The sequence below is a fragment of the Heliangelus exortis genome, chromosome 26 (genome assembly GCF_036169615.1).
Source record: "Heliangelus exortis chromosome 26, bHelExo1.hap1, whole genome shotgun sequence".
Classification (NCBI taxonomy): Eukaryota; Metazoa; Chordata; class Aves; order Apodiformes; family Trochilidae; genus Heliangelus; species Heliangelus exortis.
The window spans coordinates 3,263,492-3,287,580 of NC_092447.1; the positions used below are offsets into that span (position 1 = coordinate 3,263,492).

Below are 24,089 nucleotides of genomic sequence, written 5' to 3' on the forward strand. Positions count from 1 at the left end.
CTCTTTTGACTTTCCCTTTCTCTCCCCTCCCTTCTCCTCTGATGCTCTTGTTTACTGGTAGGCCAAGCAGAGAACATGGAGACGTCTGATATGGCGACAGCAAAGGTAGGATGGAAATGCTGCCGACCTCCCTGTGCGTAAGTGGTTTCGTTTGGCAACTTCTTACTCTGTCTCTTGCTCTTTTGACTCTCTCCTGACCCCTTTTCCCTGATGCTGGGAGTTGGTACTGGTGCTGGGAGTTGGTACTGGTGCCGGGGTTGATGATGGGATTGGGGTTGTGGCCACGCTCTCTCTGCATCTTGCTTTTCCTGCAAGATTTGAGAAAAAAGGTGAAACGCTGATGCTCTGGGTGAAAGCTGTGAGTGGGTGCAGGAGCAGCAGAGGAGTTTGTGTGGTTGTCAGGGGCACTTTGTCCCTAAAGCCCAGGAGGGAGCCGGGATGCTGGCAGCAGCCAGCTCTGCTGCTGTATGGGAAAGTGACACTAGAGGGTGCCTTGGGGGCAGGTTTCCAGCTCCTGGGGACTGTTGTGTGTACAAAGTGCCTTTTGGCAGCCTTCTTCTTTTTCTTTTTCTTTCTTTTTTTTTTTTTTTTTTTTTTTTTGGAGAAGGATCTCAGGGGAGAGTTGGGTGAGAAAGTAATTGGAGTCTGTAGATGCTCCTCTGTTGCCTGTGCTGCTTGCTTGTAGCAGGGTCTGCTTGCCTGTGGGCTGGCAGATGGGAAATCTGTGGGAATGGAACTGAAGAGATGGAGATGGGCTTGTGGGGTGGAAATGGGACACGTGTACCATGTATGGCTTCAGCAGAGTTCAGTGGGACCTGGGATGTCTCACCCCTGAGTGGTTGTATCTCATGGCAGGAACCATTGATTATGGCTTTGCAGCAAAGGATTTGGTGGTTTCGGGGTTTTTGTTTTGTTTTGTTTTGTTTTTTTAGCACAAGCCTGTCACTGGTGTGACATCCTTTGGCATCAGAACGAGGTTAATGCGCAGGGAATGTATCTGCAAAATGTCTCTGGTGCTGCTCTCTCTGCAGGGTTTGAAATTAAGCATGGTTGAGAAGAGCCCTAGTTTGGAAAAAGGTGGGGAAATGGCACGAGTAGTTTATAAAGCTCCTGCTTTTGGGCTGGCACTGAGCTGGATGCTCTAGCACGGGGATGTGGCATGCTGTGTTCTAGGAGGAAACAGTTCTACCTGGGGACAGAAGTAAAAAAAAAACCAAACCAAAACAAAAAGAAGCCCTGTGGTGCTGTTAACAGATGGTAGGGCTTATTCTTATCTCAGCTAGAATTCAAGTTGGGTTTGAGTTCTCCCTTTTTGCTCTGGTTTCTGCTAAATACCATGTACTTCTCAGTTCCATTTCCCACCCTGGTGAGCAGCTGCCCTGGGACTGGGTTGGATGTCAGTGCAGGTTTTGAGTTTTTAGTGCCAGTCAATAAATTGTACGAAGTACTTGTGGATAAACGTTGCTTTATAAAGGTGAAATCATCCTTGCTATCATGTTTGGTCAAGCTTCAAGTGCCTGTCAGTGCAAACCCCCTGAAAGCTGTAGTGCTTGGAGAGAATTACCACTGAGAGAGCTGAAAGGCCAGGGGCATGGGAGCCAATTGGAAATGACACTCTCCATTTCACTGAGAGCTGCTGTGGCATTTGGGGGGACTCTGCCTTTTCATTTTTGAAAACCAGACACGTTCAAAGACAAACCCAACAAAGCCTCTTCAAAATCCTTCTTGTCTGTACCTGTTTTTAAGGGTTTCTAGTTTTTAATTAGAGGGAAAAATGAGCTGTGGTGTTAAAGCACCATCTTGGTGTCACTGTGATGACAACCTGATTTATCTGCTGAGGAAAATGTCAAAAGGAGCCTGGTTTGAACCTTCTGAAACGGATACATCTTGGGAATTAGTGATGATGTAAATATTACTGGAATGTCTACAGGTTTATTTGGACTTGTACCATGGCAACTGCTGATGTTTAGTCCCCTATTCTTTGTTGAAGCCCAAATGTTCTTCCATGGCCTGTTTTCTTGTCTGAGTTGCAGTCAATTTATCCCTCTTGGGTTTGGTTTGGAGCCTCTAAGGGATGGCATTTAGTTAGCTTGGGCCCTGGACTAGCAGAGAACTTCAGAGAAGGTTCAAACAGGTTTATTTTCTCAGCTTGAGCTGATGTCAAAAATGTCCATGGGATACAACATCAGGATGTTACTTCCATGGCTTCTCCCCATTGTCTTGCACTGCCACTTCCTTTTCTGCTGGGAACCTTTCAGGGTGTCTCAAGAACTGGCATTTCCTGACATGCCAAAGGATGAGCCCATATTCAGCTCACTAAAACCAGAGAGGGATTCACCTTTTGCTATTTTGCCACCTGTGGTTTTAATCCCAGCGTAATGGATTATTCATCCCCATCCTGAGGCTTTTCAGAACGGTTTTTCAGAACTTTTGGGGAATCAGAAAATTGTTCCCACTTTATGCTGTGTGGCATCTTGCTTTGGGATTCTGACATGGGGCTGTGTCACCTCACACGTACCCTGCTACAAGCAGGAACCATGATAGCTTTGTCCTTGCTGAGGGCAAAGGGGAAAAGTAGTTAACTTGTTAGAGAAAAGGAAGAAAAATAATCAGGCCAGCATAAAGCTGGAAAGTTTGCTGGGAAAACATGAATCACAGGTAGTCAGCTACTGGAAGTGAGGACCATGAATCAGTCAGCTGCTTTTCATTCCCCTGCCACTGAAAGGTTGTTGTTCTCTGTTCTGCAAGTCTAGAGATGGAAGGGCCTCAGATCTTTTGGTGTGGAGCAGGGGATATTTAAGCACCTCATTTACTTCTTCCATCCTGAAGGAAATTTGGTCCTTTGCTGAGCTGAAATGGGATTGAGGAGTGCAGCCAGAAAAGATGCTGCTTTACAGTGCCCACAGACCTTTTGCTTGGAAATTATTTCCTTGGCTTTTATCAGGTAGCACTTGCTGGGGATTGCTTGGGGAAGGAAGTGGAAGGGAAAAATGACAACAGAGTAATGCAAAATAACTGGCATGTGAATAAAATAGTGCTAAATATTAAGTGCTGTCACAGCTTTGTAGCTGCCTCTATGCTTTCAGCTTTCATCCCTGACAAGGGAAGTGACAAAATGCTGTGTACAAATTGCCTCTTTCTTACCATCTGACCACAATACAAGAGAACAGTGAGACCTGATTCATAACTGTCTGCACTTTGTACAGTTGTTCTTGTCTGTGCAGAGGGCATGTAAAGCACTGTCCCATCTGGACAGAACCATTTGGTATTTCTTTCATCCAAGCAGGAGGTCAGAAGCAAAAAAAAAAAAACAACTCTGGTTTTGTGTATTACAGCCCTAACTTTTTTTAATTCATGTGGCCTTGACAGTTTATAGTTACAGGCCAGGAAAACATCCGGTCTTTTTTTCTAACTCCTTTTTTTTATGCTACTCATAACCTCCAAGTCTTTTTTCAGTTTGAGAAAGTTTCAGCGTGGTTTTTACTTTGTTGCTGTTTTTAGTATTTGTGTGTGCTGCTTGACTTCCTCATCCTGACTGGTGGTAAAAGCAACCAGAAGCCTCAAGGGAGGGAGGCTGCAGTCCTGGGCTTCTTGCTCTGGAACAGAAGTACTCAAAAATGTTGCTGGCAGTAGGCCAGGTTCCAAATTATCTTGTTTTAATCCTTTTTGAAGTTTATGAGAATTTTGGCTGGGAGGATGGGCAAGGGGACAAGGCAGGGCAGCAGACACCATGTGAATTTGTCTTATTGTTATTTATTGTTTGTGCTTAGCAAAAGATGGACCTACTATGTTGCAGTTAAAAAAGAAGATTCCTTTCTCAAGTCATCAAAATTCTATTGCAATAAGTAAATACTTTGACCTGCAGATTTTTATACCTAGGAGGAAAAAAAAGGATGAACATCTGATCTCACATCCTGTATGAAGGGTGGTCATTGGTGGAAGTATCCATGTGGCTCTGTAAATAGGTCAGATATAAATGAGTACAAAATAAAGGGGATTGGGATGGGAAGAAATCATGAAAAAATTGGGGGGAAAGTGATCTGATGACTGAAATATGAAAGGGAGCTGAGGACAGGACACAGCACAACGTGAAGGCAGTCAAAATGCTATGAGCTAGCTGGTAGGGGAGGGATATAAAGAAGGAAATGAGAAGTAGGAGCAGGTGTAGAGAGAAGCATCTTGCTCAGAAAGAGGCAAAAGGTGCAGTTGGGGGTGATGGTCAGGACAGGGCCACGATTACAGCATCTTGTGCAGATGCAGGTGTGTGGCTGGGGGAGAAAGGGCTGAGCCTGGTGGGTTCCAGAAGTTGTAGGACTCTTAACCTGGTGATGATCCTGAAGCTCCAGTTCAGCTGCTGTGGAGATCACTGCCTTTCTCAGCACAAGTGAGGGACACCTCCATTTGTTCCTAATAGCTGAATTTGGAGATTTCAGTTAGATAAGAGAGGCTGTGGTAGGTGAGACATAAAGGAGATGATATTGTTGTGTTTGCAGGCTCTTGTGATTGCTGATGTTGGCCAAGACAGCACCCACTCTCAGAAATCTCTCACTGTTTTCAGGCATTACAGATGTTTTCATGAATCATGAAAACAAATTAAAAGGAAAAGCAGTGTTTATGCTTTTACTTCTGTTTTTGCTATTCTTTACTATTCAAATGGAGAAATATTTTTTTTTTTACCAAAATAACAATGGCTTGGGAAAGCTCTTTTGTATGCAAAACACAATCATAAAAAATTTGTCACTGACATTTATCCAATCCAGACCAATCCATCATTGATCCTTATAACAACCATGTAATGAATATCTCCCCACAATGTGTAGATCCACAGGCAAGTGCAAAGACATGGATTTATAGGGCTTACCCAGTTTCCAAACAGAGTTTTCTGTAGCAGAACCAGAATGGGTTTGGGTCTCTCAAGCCACACTTCTGGCAATGCTTTTTTCTGATTTCCCATTTTCCTGTTTTGTGGGATGGATGCTTGGGATGGAGTAGGAAGATAATTTATCTGGAATTCTGCTTGCGTGTGACTTCTGAGTATTCTTAGCACTGAGGAGGTGGACAGGGTGGCTCTGCATAGCCTGTCTCTTGGTATCTACATATGTTCTTTTGTTAATGTATTTAAATTTTAACCTTTTTTTTTTTTTTTTTTCCTCTGGAGTGGTTATGTGCAGAGGATGGAGAAAAAGGAAGGGGTTTGGCCATGCAGCATTAACTGACACAGCCTGACCAGTCAAGTGACTGGGACTGGGACTGTGCATAGCAGAAGACAGTGGGAAACTCCAGTCCCTTCACTGAGGTTCCTGCTGTAAGAATTTTGGAGAGCAGATCCAGCTGAATTCATAGAATCATAGAATTAGTTGGGTTGGAAGGGACCTCAGAGATCATCAAGTCAGTTGTGAGAGAGGTGGCTGTGCCCTCCAGTAGGATGCTTAAACAGACACTTCCTTCTTCTAAGAGGTCTATTTCCTTTAATAATTTCCTAACCCTCATGTTATTTAAAAAAAAAAAAAAAAAGAAAGAAAAAGTACATGACTGCTTATCTCTTAATACCTTTCTTGCCTGAGCTTTGATTTCTAAACATGTGACTCTGCAGCATTAGTCTGTCCCAGATTTGCCAAGCTTGCAGGTCTCCTGACCCATTTTACAGCACTGTGATTTGCTTCCCTCCTTGACAACCTGCAGGCCACAGATAGAAAGCATCTCATGGAGATGCTCAATGAGCTGCTCGTTGAGTCCAGGCTGGACCTAATGAGGGCAGAATTATGTGGGGTGAGATTTGAATGTGTGTTTCCTATACTGTCTGTCATCCTGAAGTGCATGTGTCCAGCTTTAAGTGGCTGTTTTTTTGGTTTTTTTTTTTTTTTAAATCAAGAAATAAACAAAAAGGCATGTTGCAAAGTGTTGATGTTAGAAAATTCTCAGTGCAGGTATTTCAGATCTCTCTGCTGAGTACCCTGAGCCAGGGTGCTGTGCATCACTTCCCTTCACAGATGGAGTAGGAAACAGTTCTACAGAGGATGCAGTTTCACACAAGTTGTTTCCTTCTGTAGCAAGCACACCAGCATGGTGGTATTTAATAATGAAGAGTGCAACAGGTCATAGAAGTCCCTCCAAATAAATCTATTTGGAGGGAGTTAGCACCAAGCTGAATTTTCTCAATGAGACTTAACTCCCCAGAATAATATGTCAGTATTAATTGCACAGTTTCATTAACTTCACCCCTACCACCAAGATCCTGTTTCCTTTTACCTGCCCTGGAATGACCAAAGCCCTGCACTTCCTGCCAAATTTGGAACAGGAACTTTTCAACAATTCAGGATTTGGGACAATCAGGAAAAAAAATATGGTAGTTTTATTAGACAGTATATGAAACTGGAGAAGCACATGCTTCTTACTTCCCAAAGTAGTACCACATGGGCACCACAGCCTCAGTGTTTCCCAAGGCAGTGAGGACAAATTCCATGGAAAATCTTGTAAACCAGAGCAGAGACTTTAACCTGCTCTCCCTGGCAGCCCCTGACCACTGAGAGGTGAACAGAATGGTGATGGCAATAGTACAGGCCAAAATTTTCCTAGTTTTCTGCTCAGCCACCAGCTGCAGTCATTTGGATGGGGATGTGTGTGCCCTTCAGTTTGGGTGCAAAAGAACGACATAGCATGAAGAAAAATTCAGTACCTCAAAGGTTTTTATTTGTTTTTTTGATTTTGTTTTTTTTTTACATTTACCTGGCATGGTTTTTCCACCACTGCCACATTTCTGTAGGGTTCACAAGCAAGGCTCTTCTTCTTTCAAGCCCAAAGATGTCACAAGCTCTCTGTATGGGGTGACAGTGTAGGTGTTCACCTTTGGACCCCCCTGAGCTTCACTTTAGATGATGGGTTGTCTGAAGTGCACTGCCACGTTCCTGCAAGTGAGAGCAGCAGGGTGTGTTTAGATCTTGCAAGATAAGTAGAAGAATTCCCAGGAAAAGTGTAGTGTATTGCAGGAAACGAGGAGGGTGAGGCAGTAACTGGCACTTCTTCCCCTTTTTGCACAGCCCTGCCTGTGCCCCAGCATGCTGGGTGCTCTCATGCAGAAGATTTTTATTATCGGGGAGGGAGAGGGAAGAGGTTTTGACTCTTTAAGATGTAAAGAAACGCTAGAACAACCCCTCTCCTCTGTGCAAACGCTGGCAGGGTCTGTCCTGGCAATAAAACACTCCCCACTACTCGCCTTCCAGCGAAGGAAAAATTCAGAAAAAAAAAAAAAAATTCAGTTGCAATGAAACACTCCCGCCACTTCCAGTCCTTCCCCAGCGCCTTTCATCCTTCTCCCCGGCTTCAGAGATTTCCGTGCAAATACCAAGCGGGAGCCTGGAGCCGAGGGGTGGCCCAAGATGGGGAGGATCGGGCGCTTTCCCCCGTTCCGCTGTAAGGCGGGGGGGGGAGGCAGCAGCGGTGCCCGGGGGCGGTGCGGAGGGCGGTGCGGTGCGGGGGGCGGTGCGGGCCCGCCGAGGCCATGGCATGCGGTGCGGAGCCGTGTCCTGCCGGAGCTGCACATGCTCAGCAGCCAGCGGGGAGGCTCAGCCCCTGGCACTGTTAGTGCGGGGAGCTCTGTGCCTCTCGGCGGGGGTCTGGGGGGGAACCGAGGAGAGGAGGAGGAGGAGGAAGAGGCCGTGCCCCGGGCCGGGGGGCTCTGTGCATGGGGCTCGGCGCTCTTCGGGGGACGCTCGCCGGCCGGGTCTCCTCCAATATGTCCTGGGACCTCTGGAGCTGTCAGTGGGCAGACAAGGACACGGGCATCGGATTATCGTGACTGTACTAATGAAAGGGTTCAAGCTCGCCTGGTAAGCAGAGCGCTGAGGGGTGGGGTGGGAAGGGGGTGATGCCATCACCCCTTTTTTCCCCCCCCATCTTCCTCTTTCCCAGCCCCGCTGCGGCGGGGGGAAGCGGCAGGGCCGGCGGAGGGAAGGGATGGGATGGGATGCGCTCCGCTAAGTTGGCCGGGGCAGGCTCTGCAAAACCCGGGCCACTGCAGCACAAGCGAGGGGACATCTGTGAAGGCTGCCGGGGACAGCGCCAGGATGCGGCTGGGCGGGAGCCGCCGGGGAAAGTCACCGGGAATAGCTGCAGGGCTGGGCCGGCGCTTGTCCGGGCATCCCTGCGTGAGGACCGCGATGTCCTGAGCCTCCCTCCGGTCTGGCTGCATCTTCATCCCGGCTGCCTCCACCCCTTCTCCTCCTCTTCTCAGCTTTCGCTGGGGTTGTGCATGAATTTGCATCTGTGCGGGCACGCACGTAACACCCGCACACCTGAGCCTCGGGGCTCCCTCTCTGAGCCTCCGCGGGGAAAATCGCTTTTGGTTTCTTTTTTTTTTTTTAACGCTGAAGGAAAAGGGGGAGGATGTGTTTTAAATCCTACGCGTGTGGAATGGCTTCTGCTCAGGCTGTCCTTTAAATCGCTGCTTTTGGGGCTGCACCTGACTGGTGTGCTGCTGTAAAATGTGCTGGAGTTGGGAGTGGAGGGAACTAACAGCATCCTGGAAGGTACCAAAGTGCTCCTGAATGCTTGGAATCGTTCCTGGGCGTTTTGGGGGAAAACTCTGCGGGTTTTGACAAGAGAGAATTGAAAGAAAATGTTGTGTGGGTGAAAGTCGACCAACAAACGGGGGGTGTGTGTGTGTCTAAAATGTTTGCATGAAAATGTTTTTGCTGGGCAAGTTTGTGTTTTGTACAGGTAGGCAAATCTATATGTATGTGATATACGTGGCTGCAGTTCCACCTTTCTCTCTGATATAAACTCAGCCAACAAAGATTTACACAAAATCTTGAGTAGATCAAAACTATTTTTTGTCTTAATATCTCTTAACGTCTCTTAATATGTCAGCTCTTCTGAGGATAAATAAATAGGCTTGGAATTATTGTGATGAAATTGATTTAATCAGAACTTTTATCGGATGGGAGGGGTTCCATGGTTAATAGTAGAATGTGGCTTAGTAATTTGGACTGAAATTGCAAAGTGGATGACAAGAGCAATGGGAAAGGCCTGTTTCTTTTTCTTAATCCTTTTTGGCTGTAATGAAAAAGGAAGCAATCACAGAAATAACAGTCTCCCTCTCCAGTGTGCTGTTTTGTATCAGTATGAATTCAGTGCTTTGAGATCCTTGCCTGGAAAGTGTGAGAAAACAGTGAAGTTATTTTTTGTTTGTTGTTTTATTTATTGTTGTTTTCTTTTTCCTCTGTAAAAAAAAAAAAAAATAATCAAAAACCAAAACCCAATAAACACAGAACACTACAGGCCAGCACTATGAAGCATCTTGTACTGGGCCCAGGGGACGGCCAAGAGCCAGGGATGACTCAATAGGTCATCTCTTTCTAATTTCTGTAATTTTGCCTTTAATTATTTTGAGAGCCTTTGAAATCTGCCTATATATACACAGCCACGTGTAACGTAGACTGTAAAATAATATATCCACTAGCATTTGAAATTCTTGTACAATTTTCTCTCTCTTTTTTTTTTTTTTTTTTTTTTTTTCTCCAGTTAAAAATGCCCAACTCTTGCACTGATTTGCTGCTGCATGTGGCATGCAGTTGGGCTGATGAGTTGCATAATAGCTTAGTGTACTACCAGGAGAGCCAAGATGTGTTAGAAATGCTGTGGTCATGTGCATCTGCAATAACATGGCACCTCACTGCATTCATTTTTGGACCTCTCTGTGAGGAACCCTGGACATTTTTGTTATTTGTGTCATTGGAGAGCTCCTACCACAGTTTGTAGTGATGAAGCCAGTCTGTTAATTTTGTCAGGCTTCAGAGCTAAGTGGGTGAGGCTGTTGGATTTAGGAGCTGGCAGGGGACATGAGATTACTGATGTGATGTGATTACAGTAGGTGATGCTCTTCCCCCTGAGTTTTTTCCATCTCAGGCTCCTGGCAGGGCCCTAGGGGCACTGTGCTGTGGTGTCTTCTGCTTGTAAAGGTCCTGAGCAGTTCTTGAAGAGTGCTACTTACCCAAGGCCTGCTTGGGTTACCTCTTCAGCATCCTCCCTTCATCTTCCTCAGAATCCCAAAAAGAAACAAATCCAATCATCTGCTTGCTTGCCTTATTTAATAGAAGTATAGAGCATTTTGAATCTGTGCAGTAGTTATTCTGTTCTGCTTTGGGATGCTTAAGGGAAGTTTTATTTATTTTATGGTGGTGTAATAATATTTAATAATTATAATATATTAATTTAGGCACAGGAGGGTGAGTTAAGCATATTTCAAGTCCTGTTTTAGTGGGTGTCCTTGCCAGTACTGGGCTGACAGGCACAGTTCTAGGGGAGCACAGGTCTAAGTATAAAACAGAGTTCCCTGCTCTTTGCTGTTGTCAGGCTTGGTTAGGGTGCTTTAAGGTGGGTTGTCCAAACTTCAGTATTGGTAATGAAATGGCTGTAAAGGGTTGGAATTTGTCTGAACAAAAAAAAAAAAAAATAATTGTCATACTTATGTCCTACAAGCAGAGCTTTTGGTCCTTGCTGTGGAAGTGGTGGCTGCAGTTCTGGTCGGCACTGCTGGGGTTAATGCAGATTTCCTTATGGAGCTGTTCTCAGGAGGCCACATGATTTCTGTCTGTACCAGGAAGGGCAGCAGCACAGGGACAGAGCCAGCAGCCCTCTGTCACTGGTAGGAAGAGGACTCCTTGTTTTTAGGCCACCCATTCATTTCGTGCTGTTAAATTCCCCAAAATAACGCAGCACGTTCTACCAGGGACCCTCTGGGCACCCCTGAGCCTGGGTGCAGGCTTGCTCTGGCACCAGGAGGCTCTGCTGATCTCTAATACCATCTCATATGTCCTCCAGGATGCCTCCTAATTCTGCCCCAAATGATCTCATCACCATCTGGTACCGACCCACAGCATCTCTGTGTGTTTGAGGTGCTCCCAGCACACTGCAGCAGAGCAGAATCCTGATGTGGAGGCATCACAGCTTTGTGACATCAAAATGTGGGAGGATTGGATAATGATGTAAGGCCCTGGTGCACCAGTGAGGCATCATACTGGGATGGTGCAACACCCTGGTGTCAGAAGTGATGCTGCTGCTCCCTTGTATGCTGCTATTATCAGGTGACAATGTACCTGTGTCCCTTCAGGGCCCAGAATCTTGCTTTAAGAGGTCACCCTGGTGTCATAATGTAATATTTTAATAATGTTGTGTACAGCTTTATGGTGTGACGTGGAGGGAGCTTTTGCTTCCAGTCTTACATCACCGTTAGCTCATGGATCCTGAGGGACCATAATGAGCCAAGCCCTGAGCTTTACGTTTCAGAAAGCCAGAAACTACAAGAGCAGGGCAGGCAGGCTTTCCCTCCCCTCAAATCCCAGGCAGTGCTGCTCTCTCTTGGTGTTATCAGGTTGACAGGAGTCTTGGGGAGCTCATAACCCAGAATAGATGGATACCAGTTGGATCTTTTATGAAAAATGAGAATCAAAGGACTGAAGTGTCAGGCAGGGAGAAAAGCAAGCTGCCAGCTGAACTGGATGTCCCATAAAGGAGATGATGAACAAAACTCTGCTCATCTGGTTTTCCTTCTTTTGTGGTTCCTTCTGCATTGCTTGTGCTGATTTGTTGATTGGAATATTTCTGATCCACAGAACCTACAGAGAAAAAAAGGGCCAAAGGCTCTACCTAAAAATAAATCTGTAATTCATTTTTATGCTAGTGCCTGTGGGTGAGAAAAAAACCCTCTCCGTGTTCCAACACCCTACTTATCTGAAGGAAGGATCTATTATATAGTCGTGGGGGTGGGATGGGAACTAGGTAAGGTTACAGAACAGCAGAGCTAAAATTAGAAGTTGTTTGATGTCAGGGAGCAGTGAGGATTAACGTCAGGCACTTTCAGTTCTGGGTGCTGCCACTTCAGGAGTTGGTTGTACCAGGGTTATGACACCTGCCCCTGCAATTGATTCCATCAGCATCTCAGTGTGTAAGAGGGAGGAAACTGGGTTCATAGGTATCACAGAGTCACAGTGTCACATGAGTCCTGTGTAGCTCTGTCCTTACAGTCTAATCTTGCAACTTCTTTGAAGTACAAAACAGCACGAGAGTGAAAAAGAGGCAGGAGGAACCAGTTCTGCCCTCAGCTGTATGGAGTTTGGACTTGCTGTGATCCAGCAAGGTACCAGATGTGAGGATTCTTGCCTCCTTAATTACACAGTGAGGAAATGAAGCTGTTTAAATCACTTTCAATTTCATGTTGATGCTGCAGACCCATGGAGCTGCCCTGTGCAGTGAGAGTGAACTTTGTTTCATTGCATTGCAAATGGAAGAGGAATTTCCAAGTCAGTTCTTCCTCTATTTTTTGGAGGAGGCCAAGCAAAATAGTTCTACTGAAATTACATAATTGTGCTGTTGTGCATATGGTGCTGTTTGACCTTCATGTTACAGGTTAAAATATTACGTTTCAGTGTTCCTTTCTCCTCTGTCTTCATTGATTATTTTTCTGTGTTTACATCTCTCTTCGTGTTTTTTATTGAAAAGGGAAAAATAGGTGCTGATAATCCTCCACTCCAAACAATGGAAGGTGACCCACATCCATATAAATAGGGATTTTGGAAAGAAGAGGCTTTCACTCATTGTAAGTTGTGCAAATGGATCTTAGCAATCAGAACATTCCTGGTTGCTGTCAATGTGGTAGGAAGAGGAAATCCTATTAATAGGTCATGCATCTCTCCCTGCATCCAGAATAATCTGAACAATTTGACTCAACCTCTGTCCATAAAATGCAATTTTTCTCAACAGGAAGAAATGTTACAACGTTGTGTAAAGTGACCTGAAGGCTACTTTGAACAGGACTGGTAGATTAAATAGTTTCATAGTACAGCCAAGTGGTTAACAGCAGGTTTTGTGCTAAAAATATTTGAACTTTTCAATAGTGGGAAGTGGTAGTAAGCAGTTAGAAGCCTAACCAAAAGTCCTAACATCAAGGAAGAGTCTGGCATGCAATTGACTTGGTCAGACTGTACTCAGTGTTAATAACTGGGCCAGAAAAAGAACCAAGATGGTCTTATTACCACTTTATGTCTTGGGCTGCATGCTGGCACACTGAATTAATACCTTCAGTGGTGATGTGGTATAAAAGTCTGAGTGAAAAATACCAAATTACAGTGAAAGGAGACTATCTGAAGAAAAACTGAGTCATTATGAAGCCTTTGATCTGAGATTTGGTTTGCTTGTAGCTCTGTCTGATGACAGACTGGCAAAAGTACCCCTTTAGTGATTTTTGTGATGTGGTATGCTTTATGCATGAATTTTTTCTTTAAAATGGGATGAACATCTGTCATTTTGTTCTCTACTATATAAATACTGACTGAGGGCAGCTAGACAGAAAAGTTCTTTGACTTCACACCCTGAAGATGCTGTGCTTTGCAGAGCTTGCTGCCAGCACCCGGATTCCCCCCATCAGATCTCTCCTTGGGCTGCAGATTATTTTGGCTAATTGAATCCCAATAATTTGTTTTGCTCTAAAATTGCCTTTCCTGCTTATCAGACAGTAAAATCACCTTTCTCTCTCTCTCCAGTCCTTCAGCAGCCTGATGAATGTCAAGTGAAGGGCAAACTGCTTGGAACCATTCTGGAATTCTGCAGCCTTTGCTTGCCCAAGGCCTTGAGTTCAGATGAATGAGGCTGCAGTGAGGCTTCTCCTGAGATTCTTCTCCTGATGAATGCAGGAGGAAAAAGCCTGGAAAGAGGCAAATTCTGTCAAGAAGAAGCTGTAGTTGAAAATTAGCAGATAATTTTGCCATTGACTGGTTGTGATCTTGCCTCCATCCCAGTTTCCCTGTCTGCAGAATGAGCCATGCCATTCCTTTCTGCCTTCTCCCCTTCTGCTCCTGAAGCAGCCTGATTTTTAACATGTGACAAGGAGTAGGAAGGGTATGTTGAGCAGTCTTCCACACTTGGGCAGCATGTGATTCACCCTCTGCTTGTTAAAGGGTCTGTTGAACTAAATGGCAACACCTACTTAAAATTTCCCCTTGCTCAGGGCGAGCGACCATGGTCAAGGGCTGAAAAAGCAGAATCTTGCCATCCAAACTTTTGTGGCACTTTATGTAAGAATTGTCCTGTCCTGGTCAACATTTGGGGACTGAAATTCCCCTTGGGAACAGAAGTCTTTGTCTCTGTTTGACACTAGTTCATGGTATTCCTTTGGTTGATTAAGCAGCTGCTGTGTTGATGCTTGGAGCTTCCCTTTGCATCCCTCTGATTTCAGTCCTGGTTAGAAAGTTTCTTAATGGCAGACTGCCACTGGGAGGATAATTGGTACTTATTATGAATGGCAACTGTTAATTTCAGTGTTTTGAGTCTGGTGAAAGCAAACAATAAAACAGAGAACTAATAGCAATAATAGTGACCAACTCTATAACATCAAAGTTCAGGAAATGGAGAGACCCAAACAAATGCTGTACAGAAATCAGGAGCTTTTCTTCTTCTCTTGCTGAATAGAAGATGGTGGAATGTTCTCTGAGCTTCTCCTTTACTGAAGTTTTCCATTTTGCCAGTTTTAGGTTTCTGCTGTTGAGTGTACTTTACATTTTCCAGTGGTTTATTTTCTGTAACCATTTTTCCTGGGTAGGATGCTCTCTGTGGTCACAGCCAAGTGACCTGAGGGCAGATGCTCTGCTTGTTTTCAGCTAACACAAGATGTAAAATGCTGTCATTCTCATTTGACAGTGTCACAACTGCTCTAAGCATATGGCAAAGGAGCAAAGAAAAAGAGATTTTTAATTTTTTTTTTTCTTGTGGAAGGGGAGATATATATTTGGAGTATATATATTTTGAATCATTTTCAAACCACTTGGAATACCAGGTTTAGAAGAATGTTGCTTGACCACACCTAAGTTTGGGCCTTGGAACTGGAAAAAAAACAGAAAAAAGAAGAGGGGAGAAAATGAGTTGAATGAAAAAGACCTGGGGAGGAAAAAGGAGGTATTATATTCAGGAGTGCAAATTGGGTAACTGAAAAAAAAATGTCCATGTATGCACATAATATAAGACACAAAATTAGCTGTCTGGGGAGGAAGGACAACTCATTTATCTTTAGTGTAAGAACAGCTCTCTGTAACTAGAGTCATTCCTTTAATGAAACACTAAGCAAGCAAGGCTGTGTTTTTCAGTGACAGGGGGAGGAGATGGCAAAGCCTGAGAATTCCAGAGAAATCATTTGTAAGGTCTCATCCCTTACTTGTATGGTGATGACACACGAAGTGCTGTGAATAAAAGGTTTGCACTGGAGACAAGGGCATTTTAGAAAGTTGGTGGAAGGCTAAAGCTGTAATTTTTGGTATATTTCTGACTTTGTAGGAGTGGAAATAAAGCAGCCAGAAAGGTCTGAAAGAAGTGCCCTCTGCTCATGAGGACTTTATTGGCTGTGCAACCCTCAAACCTGGAATTTATTTTTGTCAGCTATTAGGCAGTGGTGTCCTCATGTGGGGGGCTGCAATCTGATGTACATTTTAGGAATGAGGTTTGGAAGGCTTAGCTGTGGGCTGTGAAAGAAGTTCTGTGACTGGTTTGAGGCAATAAACCAACATAATTGCTTCAAATCCCTGGTATATTATTTTTTTCCCAACTTTTCCAACAGGAAGAATAGGTTCTCTGTTGATTCTTTTAAGTTTCAAAGACAGGTAATAACACAACTGATTTTGGAAATGGGTCTGGTTCTGAGAATGTGGTGTTTTACAGTAAGAGAGGCTCTTAAAAGCAGGGCCTTGGTGTGCTGGGAGATTTTCCTGCACATCTCCAGATGTCCTCAAGAGCTTACACCCTAAACAGGCAAGATGGACCAAGGGCAGAAGAAAGGTGTTAGGCTTGGGTTGCAGATGAGGCACACAGCAATTAAAGGTGTTTTTACTTTCAAAATGTTTATTAATAAAGATGTACTAGCAACCTTTCCTACCAGGTGCTTGGCTTAGGTGAGAAAATCAGTTGTTACAACTTAAAACAGTTCTCTCAAGAGAGCCAGCTCTGCTGATCTAAGAGCTAACACCAGAAATGGAAACCAGGCAGCCCCATCCCCTGCACCTCCTATAGGGGACTTGTCCAGCTGAGTCCCTGGAACTGCCCCAGAGCAGCCTGTGTCTTGTTTAGATGTAGAAATACCATTCTGGCCATAAGGATGTTTGTTTCTTCAAGGACCACAGCCTAGATTAAGAAATTCAGATTATTTAGATGCCACTTGGCAAGATTTCCTTCATGAAATCAGATGGATACGTTTCACTTGGAGGGTTTTGGAACTCCTCTGATCTGCTTTGTGCTTTTACCTTGCTGAGCTGTGCTGCTTTCTTGCTTTCTCAGTTATTTAAATTGCTGGACATGACCTTCTCTTCCCTCTGTTACTGTGTTTGGGGTAGGTACAAACCCAAGGGTAGCAGTAGGGTTGTGCTCTTCATGCTTTGCCCCAAATAGAATCAATTAGAGACTTTATTTTTTTTTTCTCGTGTGGCAGTGTTACCTTCTGCATTTTATAACCCCTCTGGAGAGATGGCTTTTCAGAGAGTTTGTCTTTGAAAATACCTCTGTATTGAAGACAGACATTTCTCCTGGTGCTGGCAGGGAAGGAGGTGGTTTGTGTCGTGCCTGGGAAGGGTTACAGAGGGATGGGTGGTCCCTCTGGTGCAGAAATCACTAAGTAGTCCAGAGAAGAGTGCTTTGTGGGAGAAAGGAAGTTGAATGTAGAGGTAATTGAGATGCTTAGGTCCATGCTGTCAGAGGAGCACTCCCTGGTGGGTTTTATTAATGGGAGCACAGGAATATTTTATGAAATCCTGGTGAAGTGCCTCAGCAAAAAATGTTTGGCATGCCAGGGATGTGCAAGAACATGGAGAAGCTGTGCCAGGGCAGGAGAGCAAGTAGGTGAGAGCAAGGGAAGTCTGGAAATGGCAGAGATGTCATCAGTGAGTGGAGTGAGGAGCAGGCAGGGTTAACTGAGCTCTGCTGGTGTGGAATACAGAGCATTCTTAAAGAGACAGTGGGTGCTTTCTAGTGGGCAGCAGCCAGTTGGGATGCCAGAGCTGGCTAGCAAGTTGCAAAGGCAGCTTTGTTTTTTCATGCCAAGCTGTTATCAGAGCAGAGAATCTTTCTGGCAACCACTTTGGAGAGCAGAAAACGCATCAGAGCACTGAGATCCTTCAATGGTTTCGTGGTCCCTTCCCCTGCAGAGCAGCAGTTTGAGGGGAGGCTGCAGAATTGGGGTGCAGAGGAGCAGGGCAGACACAAAACTGCTCCCTGGGAAAGGTGATGTGGTGACAGGTGGCCAGGCAGTCATTTTACTCTTGGTTTTTCATCTCCCAGGCAGGCAGGAGGACTCCTTTCCTGTGGAGGCAGGTTCCTTTGTGTTTGTGTGTGCCTTGGGAGGTCAGGCAGTTCCTCAGGAAAAAGGATGCCCTGACGCAGGGCTGGGTGGGAGATCCAGAGGGTTTGACTGAGGAATGAAAGTCAGGGTGGAAAGAAACTGAGCAAGGCTCTGATGGAGCAGTGTTCTGTCTCCATGTGAGTAATTCTGGACTGAGTAGCTGCTTAGTGAGTTTCTGGGTTAGCCCAGCAGATGATGGCTGGAATCTGAGACCATCCTGGAAGAAAGGGTCAAGCAAGGTTAAGAAAGTCAATCAGTGAGAGTGGGGATGAATCCAATGGGTGTAAATGGGGATCAGGATTGAAGATCAGAGGTGGGCTCAGGATGACTCTGAAGGCAGAGACTTGGGGTAGAGCTTTGGGGGAAGGCTTCAGGGGGCTGATTTTGGCTGCAATAAACAGATTTGAACAGTCTGGAAGCAAGGAGAAGCTGGCATAGCTGTAGCTGAATTATATGACATAGAAGCACACATGGCACCAGCCAGTGCCCCAGAGCAAGAGTGAACCCTTTTAGTGCCCTTTCTCTTCATAAAGGGGTCTGAGATGTTCCAGTTCAGTGCAGCATGGAATAGGGAATGGAGGGGATGGAAGGAGTGGGGACTGTCTGTACCAGGAGATGGGACACAGAGCAGCCAAAGTGCATTTTGCTCTTTCCAATGGCAGCTATTGAAGCTTTATCCAGATGTCAGGGAATTCTCTCTTTGTGCTGAACTTGCATAGGAACAGCATGTATGAGGGTTGCTGCTCAGTTCCTGGGAGCAGAGGGGGATGTGGCTTCCTCATCTTCAGAGTGGTAGCAAAGAACAGAATTATTTGTGTTGGGTTTGAGGTGACATTTTGCTGCTGCTCGTCCCCTGGTGGCTACCTAGGGAATGTAACTGAAAGTCCAATGGCATGGTATTTTAACTCCATCCTGAAGGGGTAAAGAAAAGAAGGTTATATTTCTTTTATCCTCTGATAAAGGTGCTGATCTTGCAGCTGGGATGCACTCCAACCAACCCTGATGGTCAAAAGTGGATCCCTTCATTGCAGTGGGGTTTGAAATCAATGCAGCCTCTGCTCTTCATGCCTTGCACTCTGCAGGTGAAGTCTTGCAATGGAAGCTCCTCAGGGTGAGGGTCCTGTCTGCTGCAAGCTGCCAGCCCTCTGCAGGGTGCTATAAACCAAATAAAGATGGGACTTCCTTTTATTAGTGCTCAGAGATGTCTCTTGGAGTCATTGAGGTGCTTGTTAATCTTCATTTCTGAGCACACTGAGTGCTGTGCACGTTATCTGTCAGTGCAGCACTAGTGCTGCTGGGGCAAAGTGTGCACCAGCTTATCAGGAGTGCACTAGAACAGAACATGTAATTGGTTCAGAGGAAGAGAGATGACCCTGCTCTGGCAGGGGGATTGGACTAGATGACCTTTTAAGGTCCCTTCCAACCCCTAACTTTCTATGGTTCTATGATTTAAGATCAAGTGGAAAATGGCAGAGGACTTCAGGGTATAGGAGTGTGTTTGTACTTTATGATTAGAAATTCAAGGCAAAGAATTAGGTCAGCTCAGGCAGCCTTTTCCACTGCATCATCCTGAACCAGTGGTTTCTTGTCCCTGTTACTTGTCCCTGATCTCTGATGCATTTGCTTTGTGCTGTCCATTTATTCTGACCAGGATGTGATGCCCACCCATGTTGGGATGTGAGTCTGAACCTTAATCCACTGGGCAAGAGTTGGGCCCCCAGAGAAAAATTGCCTGGTTCTACTTGTGTAATCCTTCCTCCTCATTTTCAGAGATCACGCTGAATTAAAGAGGGCTAAAACTGTGTTAAATATCCTCATGGATAATACTGTTTATGAAAGTGATAGCTGTAGTTACCATAGGGATCTTGGGTCATTCCATGTGTCTCATGACAGTGGTTGCTGGAGGGACAGCCTAGAAAAGACAGTGTCCATGCTGAAAATTCTTGTCCTGTGTGATGGAGGCTCTTGCTCAAACACTTCCCTTGGTGATGCTGATCCTAACTCCCCACAGCCCCTTCCTTAGCATCACTTTCCCTGCTTTTGGCTTTCCAGGTGGTGATTTTTGGAGCCTGGTGCTGAGGACAACAGGTAGGGCACTGTTTCCTAGGTGAGGTGGGATCTGCAACCTGTGAATGTCTTTAGTTCTGTGTGGTTTCTTTTGTGCAATTAAGGAGAGCTAATTAGCTCCTTTTAGTGCAGTCTCCTTGCAGAGGTAGCTGACCTCTTGTTAATCCTGGATTAAGTTCTTACTAAGAACTGGCTCTTTGTGTGTCCCAGTTAAGATGTTGACACTTTGTTCTCTCTCTCCTTGTTCTCCTCCCCCCCCCTCTTCCTCTCCATGCTTTCCAGCACATGATTGCCTGGCTCCTTCATCCCCCATGATTCCAGGAATCCGTGCTCTCCTAGCAGCCACTGACTGCATCTTGCTCCATGAAAATCCCATTGTAATTTACGAGTACTCTGAAAAGATTTTTGCTTCTCCTGGTACCTGCCTAGGAGCCCATTTTCTGCAGGGGAGAGGGAAGAGTTCTGGCAATGCTGCTTATTGTTTAATACAGTTGAATACTGTGGGGTTTGAGGAATGGCACCTTTTTTTTTGTATGTTGGAAGCTGGAAGGATGTTCCATGGTCTGATCAGGAGCTAGAAAAAAGGACCACATGTCCCAGTTGGAGAGCTCAGCCTGTACAATGCTGAGCATTCAAAAGCAGGGTCCATACACTGACTTACAGGTGTTTAGCAGAAAATCACCTTCTGTGGGGTTTGAGCTCAGTGTTTGCAAATCCAGGTGCTCGTTGTTTCCAGACGTTTTGCAGACAGATTTTTCAAGACTGCTGTTTGTTTGTGTATCACTGGTGTGGCTTACAGGGAGGGTAAGATTGCTGTAGCTGGGTGCAGAGTTTATCTCAAACCACTTGTTGCTCAGGATGCCTTGGATGTTGAGGCATTGGGCTGTCTCACATGGATCTATTGTCAGCCCTGGGCTTTAATTTCTTGGACAGTTCATCCTTCCCTCTCACCTGGGAGATACAATATGTATGAGGATGCTTGTGTTACAGCTGGGGCTGAGGCAGCAGAGCAGAAATCAGCCCTGACATTCAGTCCATCAGGCAGTGCAGGTACAGCTCTGCCTCCATCAGCACGGAGCAGCCTGGAGCCATGCTCCAAACAAGAGCATCCCTGGAGGGAGTGCTTCTGTAGTATGACTTTTCTCCTTTCTCTAAGTCCTGGTAGTCTCTTTTCCTTTGGACTGTGGGGGTTGACATAAAATGCATTCTGCAGCTCTTGAACAAAACAGGAACCTGTGGCTTTATGTTCAGAAGAGCTTCCTTAAATGCCCTTAAAGATCCTCTTCCCAATGCAGTATTATCAAAGCATTACATGAAACAAGCTGTCCTCACAGGGACATGAATGGTGCTGCCAAGACCCAGCAGTGTAACAAGAGTGTTTGTCCTTCCTGGAGTTCTGGGTTGAAGTTTTGATGCCCTGATCAAGTTTGTAAAGCATTTGAAGTGTCGTGTGATTTCTCAAATTACCCCTAACTTGGCCTTTTGCATGCCACCCCAGATAAGCCTAAGGAGCTTTTCTCTAAGTCTTGCATTTTTACTACTGCTCTTACAGTGCTTTTGGAAGCAGAACTTTCCATTTGATTCATCTTCTCTCCAGACAGAAGAGTGGATAGGTCTCATGTGTTGCATCTACCACTTCATGGCCTGCTTGGAGCTTTTGCAGATTCTTCCTGGTTCCAGATCTGAAGTAGCCATATTATATATACTGAATTTCATCAGAGCCTATGGGTAGTGTAGCTCTCATATGACTATTGAAAAATAATCTCTTGTTCAAGCCTTAATATTCATTCCATGATACCAGAAGTTGGAGAGGCTGGGAACCACACTTCCAACTATTTTCATGCATCTTTGAATACCAGAAGAAAAAAAACATTGAACAACTCAGAGAGAATAAAACAAAACAGGACCATTCAGATATCTCTTCAAAGTGCAAGGTATGAGACTTGCCGGAATTGATTCTGGTTGATTCTGGTACCAAACAGGAATGAAGGAAACCACAAACCCTTGTTTGCCACAGGTGGATAATCTAGCCTTGAATTAGTCACAGTGGTTAGTATTGTTTACTTCCAAAAATCCTGGCAAATATTGCCAGTTCTTGTGATTGTGCTAGGGATTCATTTTGTTTGGTATTCTTTATAATCTCCAACACTTCTGGACATGTAATTATCTGAGGAAGTTTTTCATTAGAGCAGACACGTGGACACTTGTGTCAGTACAGGAGATGTTCCAGATCAGTTCTGTCTGATTGCACAGACGAGGTTTGATTTCGTAGATTGGAAGGAAAAGTGCAGGCTAGTTGGTTGTTTTCCTCTCTTCTTTTTTATCCTCCAGCCTGTGTGATTCATATTATACTGGGAAAGCTCTTGAGAGGTACTGAAGCCCTTCCTCCCCTTTTTCTGGCATAAAGATGTCCATGGGCAGAGGTGTAGGGGTGCAGTGTGTATGCCCCCCAAAGAAATACCATGTAGTAATATTGCTGGAGAACTGTCAATTTTGCTTGATAATGTTTCTTTAAAAATCCTAGGCCTGTTCACACATGGATAGGCACGAAAAATGAAACCAAATCAGCTTCCTAGATGAAGCAAACTAAATTGCATCGGGGTCACCTTACCGAGTGTGTCCTCACAGTGTTTAATTCAGTTTAGATAATCCAGTTTACCAGTTAATTAGGGTGTCATTTTCCTTGCTCTTCTTGTTTTGACACGTTTACAGGTTTCAAAACTTTCTCCCACATGTGTGTGCACACAGGGAGGATGAACACGGGGGGATTTTTTCCCCCCACCTGTGGGACCCGAACCCGTCGGCTTTGCCGAACTTTACGAACGCCGCGTGAAAGCAACAGCCGTGATTTTGGGGGACCTGGGGAAAAAAAAAAATTGCAGGACCAATCCTCCTCTCCCTTCCCCCTCCCTTTTTCCTCTGGCAAATGTGAATAATGAAGGCAGGGAGGGGGTTGCATTATGTAAAGCTGCAGCCCACGGGCTGGGTGCGTGCGCGCACGCGTGTGGGTCCCTGCGCGCGTGCTGGAGCGTGTGCGGGAGAGCTGGGAGCCACGGGGAGAGGAGCCCAGGCCAAGAGCCAAGAGGAGAAGAGCCCAGGCCAAGAGCCAGGAGGAGAGGAGCCCAAGCCAAGAGGCAGAACCACCAAGAGCAGGGTGGGAGGGGGGGAGAAGAGAGCCTTGAGCCATGGCAGCAGCCCGAGCGGGATGCGAGGCAGCTGAGAGAGGGGGCTCTGGGTGGCCGTGAGGAGCCCCCCGAGGCACCCCCTTCTCCCATTTTTCCCTGCGGGAAAGGGCTCTGAGATGGTGCGGGAGGTGAGTACCCTCCCACCTCACCACTGGCCCACCCACCCTCGCTCTCCCCCCACCACCCACCAGTGCATGAATGAATGAAATCCTAGCTGCTCCGCGCTGCACTCCGGTCCCTAATGGCTACCAGGTTAGTGTTCCCCTTCCTCTCCTGTTCCTTCTCCCGATGCCTCTCTCCCTCTCAGTGTGGAACTGTGCTGCCTGCAGGCTCTGCATGTGTGTGCCACGCGTGTCCCTGTGCGTCTGTGTGTGTGAAAGATGGAGCTGGAGGGCTCGGCGTGCCCAGCACAGGTTTGCTGATCCAATCTGCCACCCCAGACAGACGCTCTCAAGGCAGATTAAATCTGGAGTCCATGTTTGTTGCTGCTGCTGCTGCTCCTTTCTGTTTGGGGGACTTGAAAGCAGGCAGCGTGACATCATGTTGCAGAGATGCTTCGGTTCCTTTCCCTTCCACAAGCTGATTCCTTTTTTTCTTTTCTTTTTCCCTTGTTCTCCCCCATGCTCACACCCTACCTCTCCTCCAGTGGAACTGCTAAAGCAGCCTTTTTGATTGTTTGAAACAACCGATGAGCAAATCTGTTCTGTTTTGTTGTTTTGTTTTTTTTTTTTTTTCTTTCAGCTTTCATTCCCCTCACCCCTCCTCCTTTTCCCTTCACGCCCACTCTCTCCCCATCCCCCATCCCCAAAGGGGCTCCCATTACTCTCATAACATCTGGGCAGCACCCCGAGAGAGGCAGAGAGGGGGTGGCACTTGGGTGACAGGAGGTGGGTGTCACAGGAGGGCAGGGGCTGCTGAAATACACTTTATTTGTTTGCCCATGTGCTCTTGTTGCTCTGAAAAGGGCTCAGAGGATGCAGACTGATGCCTTGGTTCAGCTTTGCATTTCTGTCTCTGTTTAAATGTTTGCAGTGATGGGGGGGACAGAATTTGTTTTGTGCCACTTTTTCAGGCTGTCCTCCGGTGTCTATACAGGTGGCCTTTTTTTTTTTTTTTTTTTTTGGCAGGTGAGAGCAGTAGGAAATGAGGGCTTGGTGCACTGTGTGTGTTTGTAGACAGTGGGAATGAGATGAATCCCCATTCAGACTAAAAAAATTACTTTTTCTTAGATTACTGGTGACCAGCATTGTCCTGCTCATCATGGAAATCAGTGATCCAGTAAACAGGATGTATTCCTGTTTCCTTGCTTCATCAAGCTGAATCTCAGACATCTGTTTCACATCAGTGCAGTAACTTTGGATGCCCAGTGTTCTGCTGAGGGAAGCCCCCAGCTGCCCATGCCACTGAAAACCAGAAAGCTGGATAAAGCAAGAGAGAATGTGCCCTGTGGGGGGACAAAACTGAACCAG

General features: G+C 45.7%; 1 protein-coding gene across 12 annotated transcripts in view; it reads left to right on the forward strand.

The window, feature by feature from the left end:
- Positions 1 to 24,089, forward strand: part of GRAMD1B (GRAM domain containing 1B) — a 111,288-nt gene that overhangs the window by 46,282 nt on the left and 40,917 nt on the right. Inside the window, exon 3 of one of the 12 annotated variants that reach the window (XM_071769193.1) lies at positions 62 to 105. The exons of 7 other annotated variants lie outside the window; for them this stretch is intronic. In XM_071769193.1, the coding sequence (XP_071625294.1) occupies positions 62 to 89 (28 nt within the window). In that variant the 3' untranslated portion in view covers positions 90 to 105. Of the gene's footprint in view, positions 1 to 61; positions 106 to 7,485; positions 7,827 to 8,382; positions 8,526 to 22,432; positions 22,873 to 24,089 lie in introns of those variants that run through there. 4 more of the 12 variants (XM_071769188.1, XM_071769192.1, XM_071769191.1 and 1 more) reach the window with 4 other exon arrangements.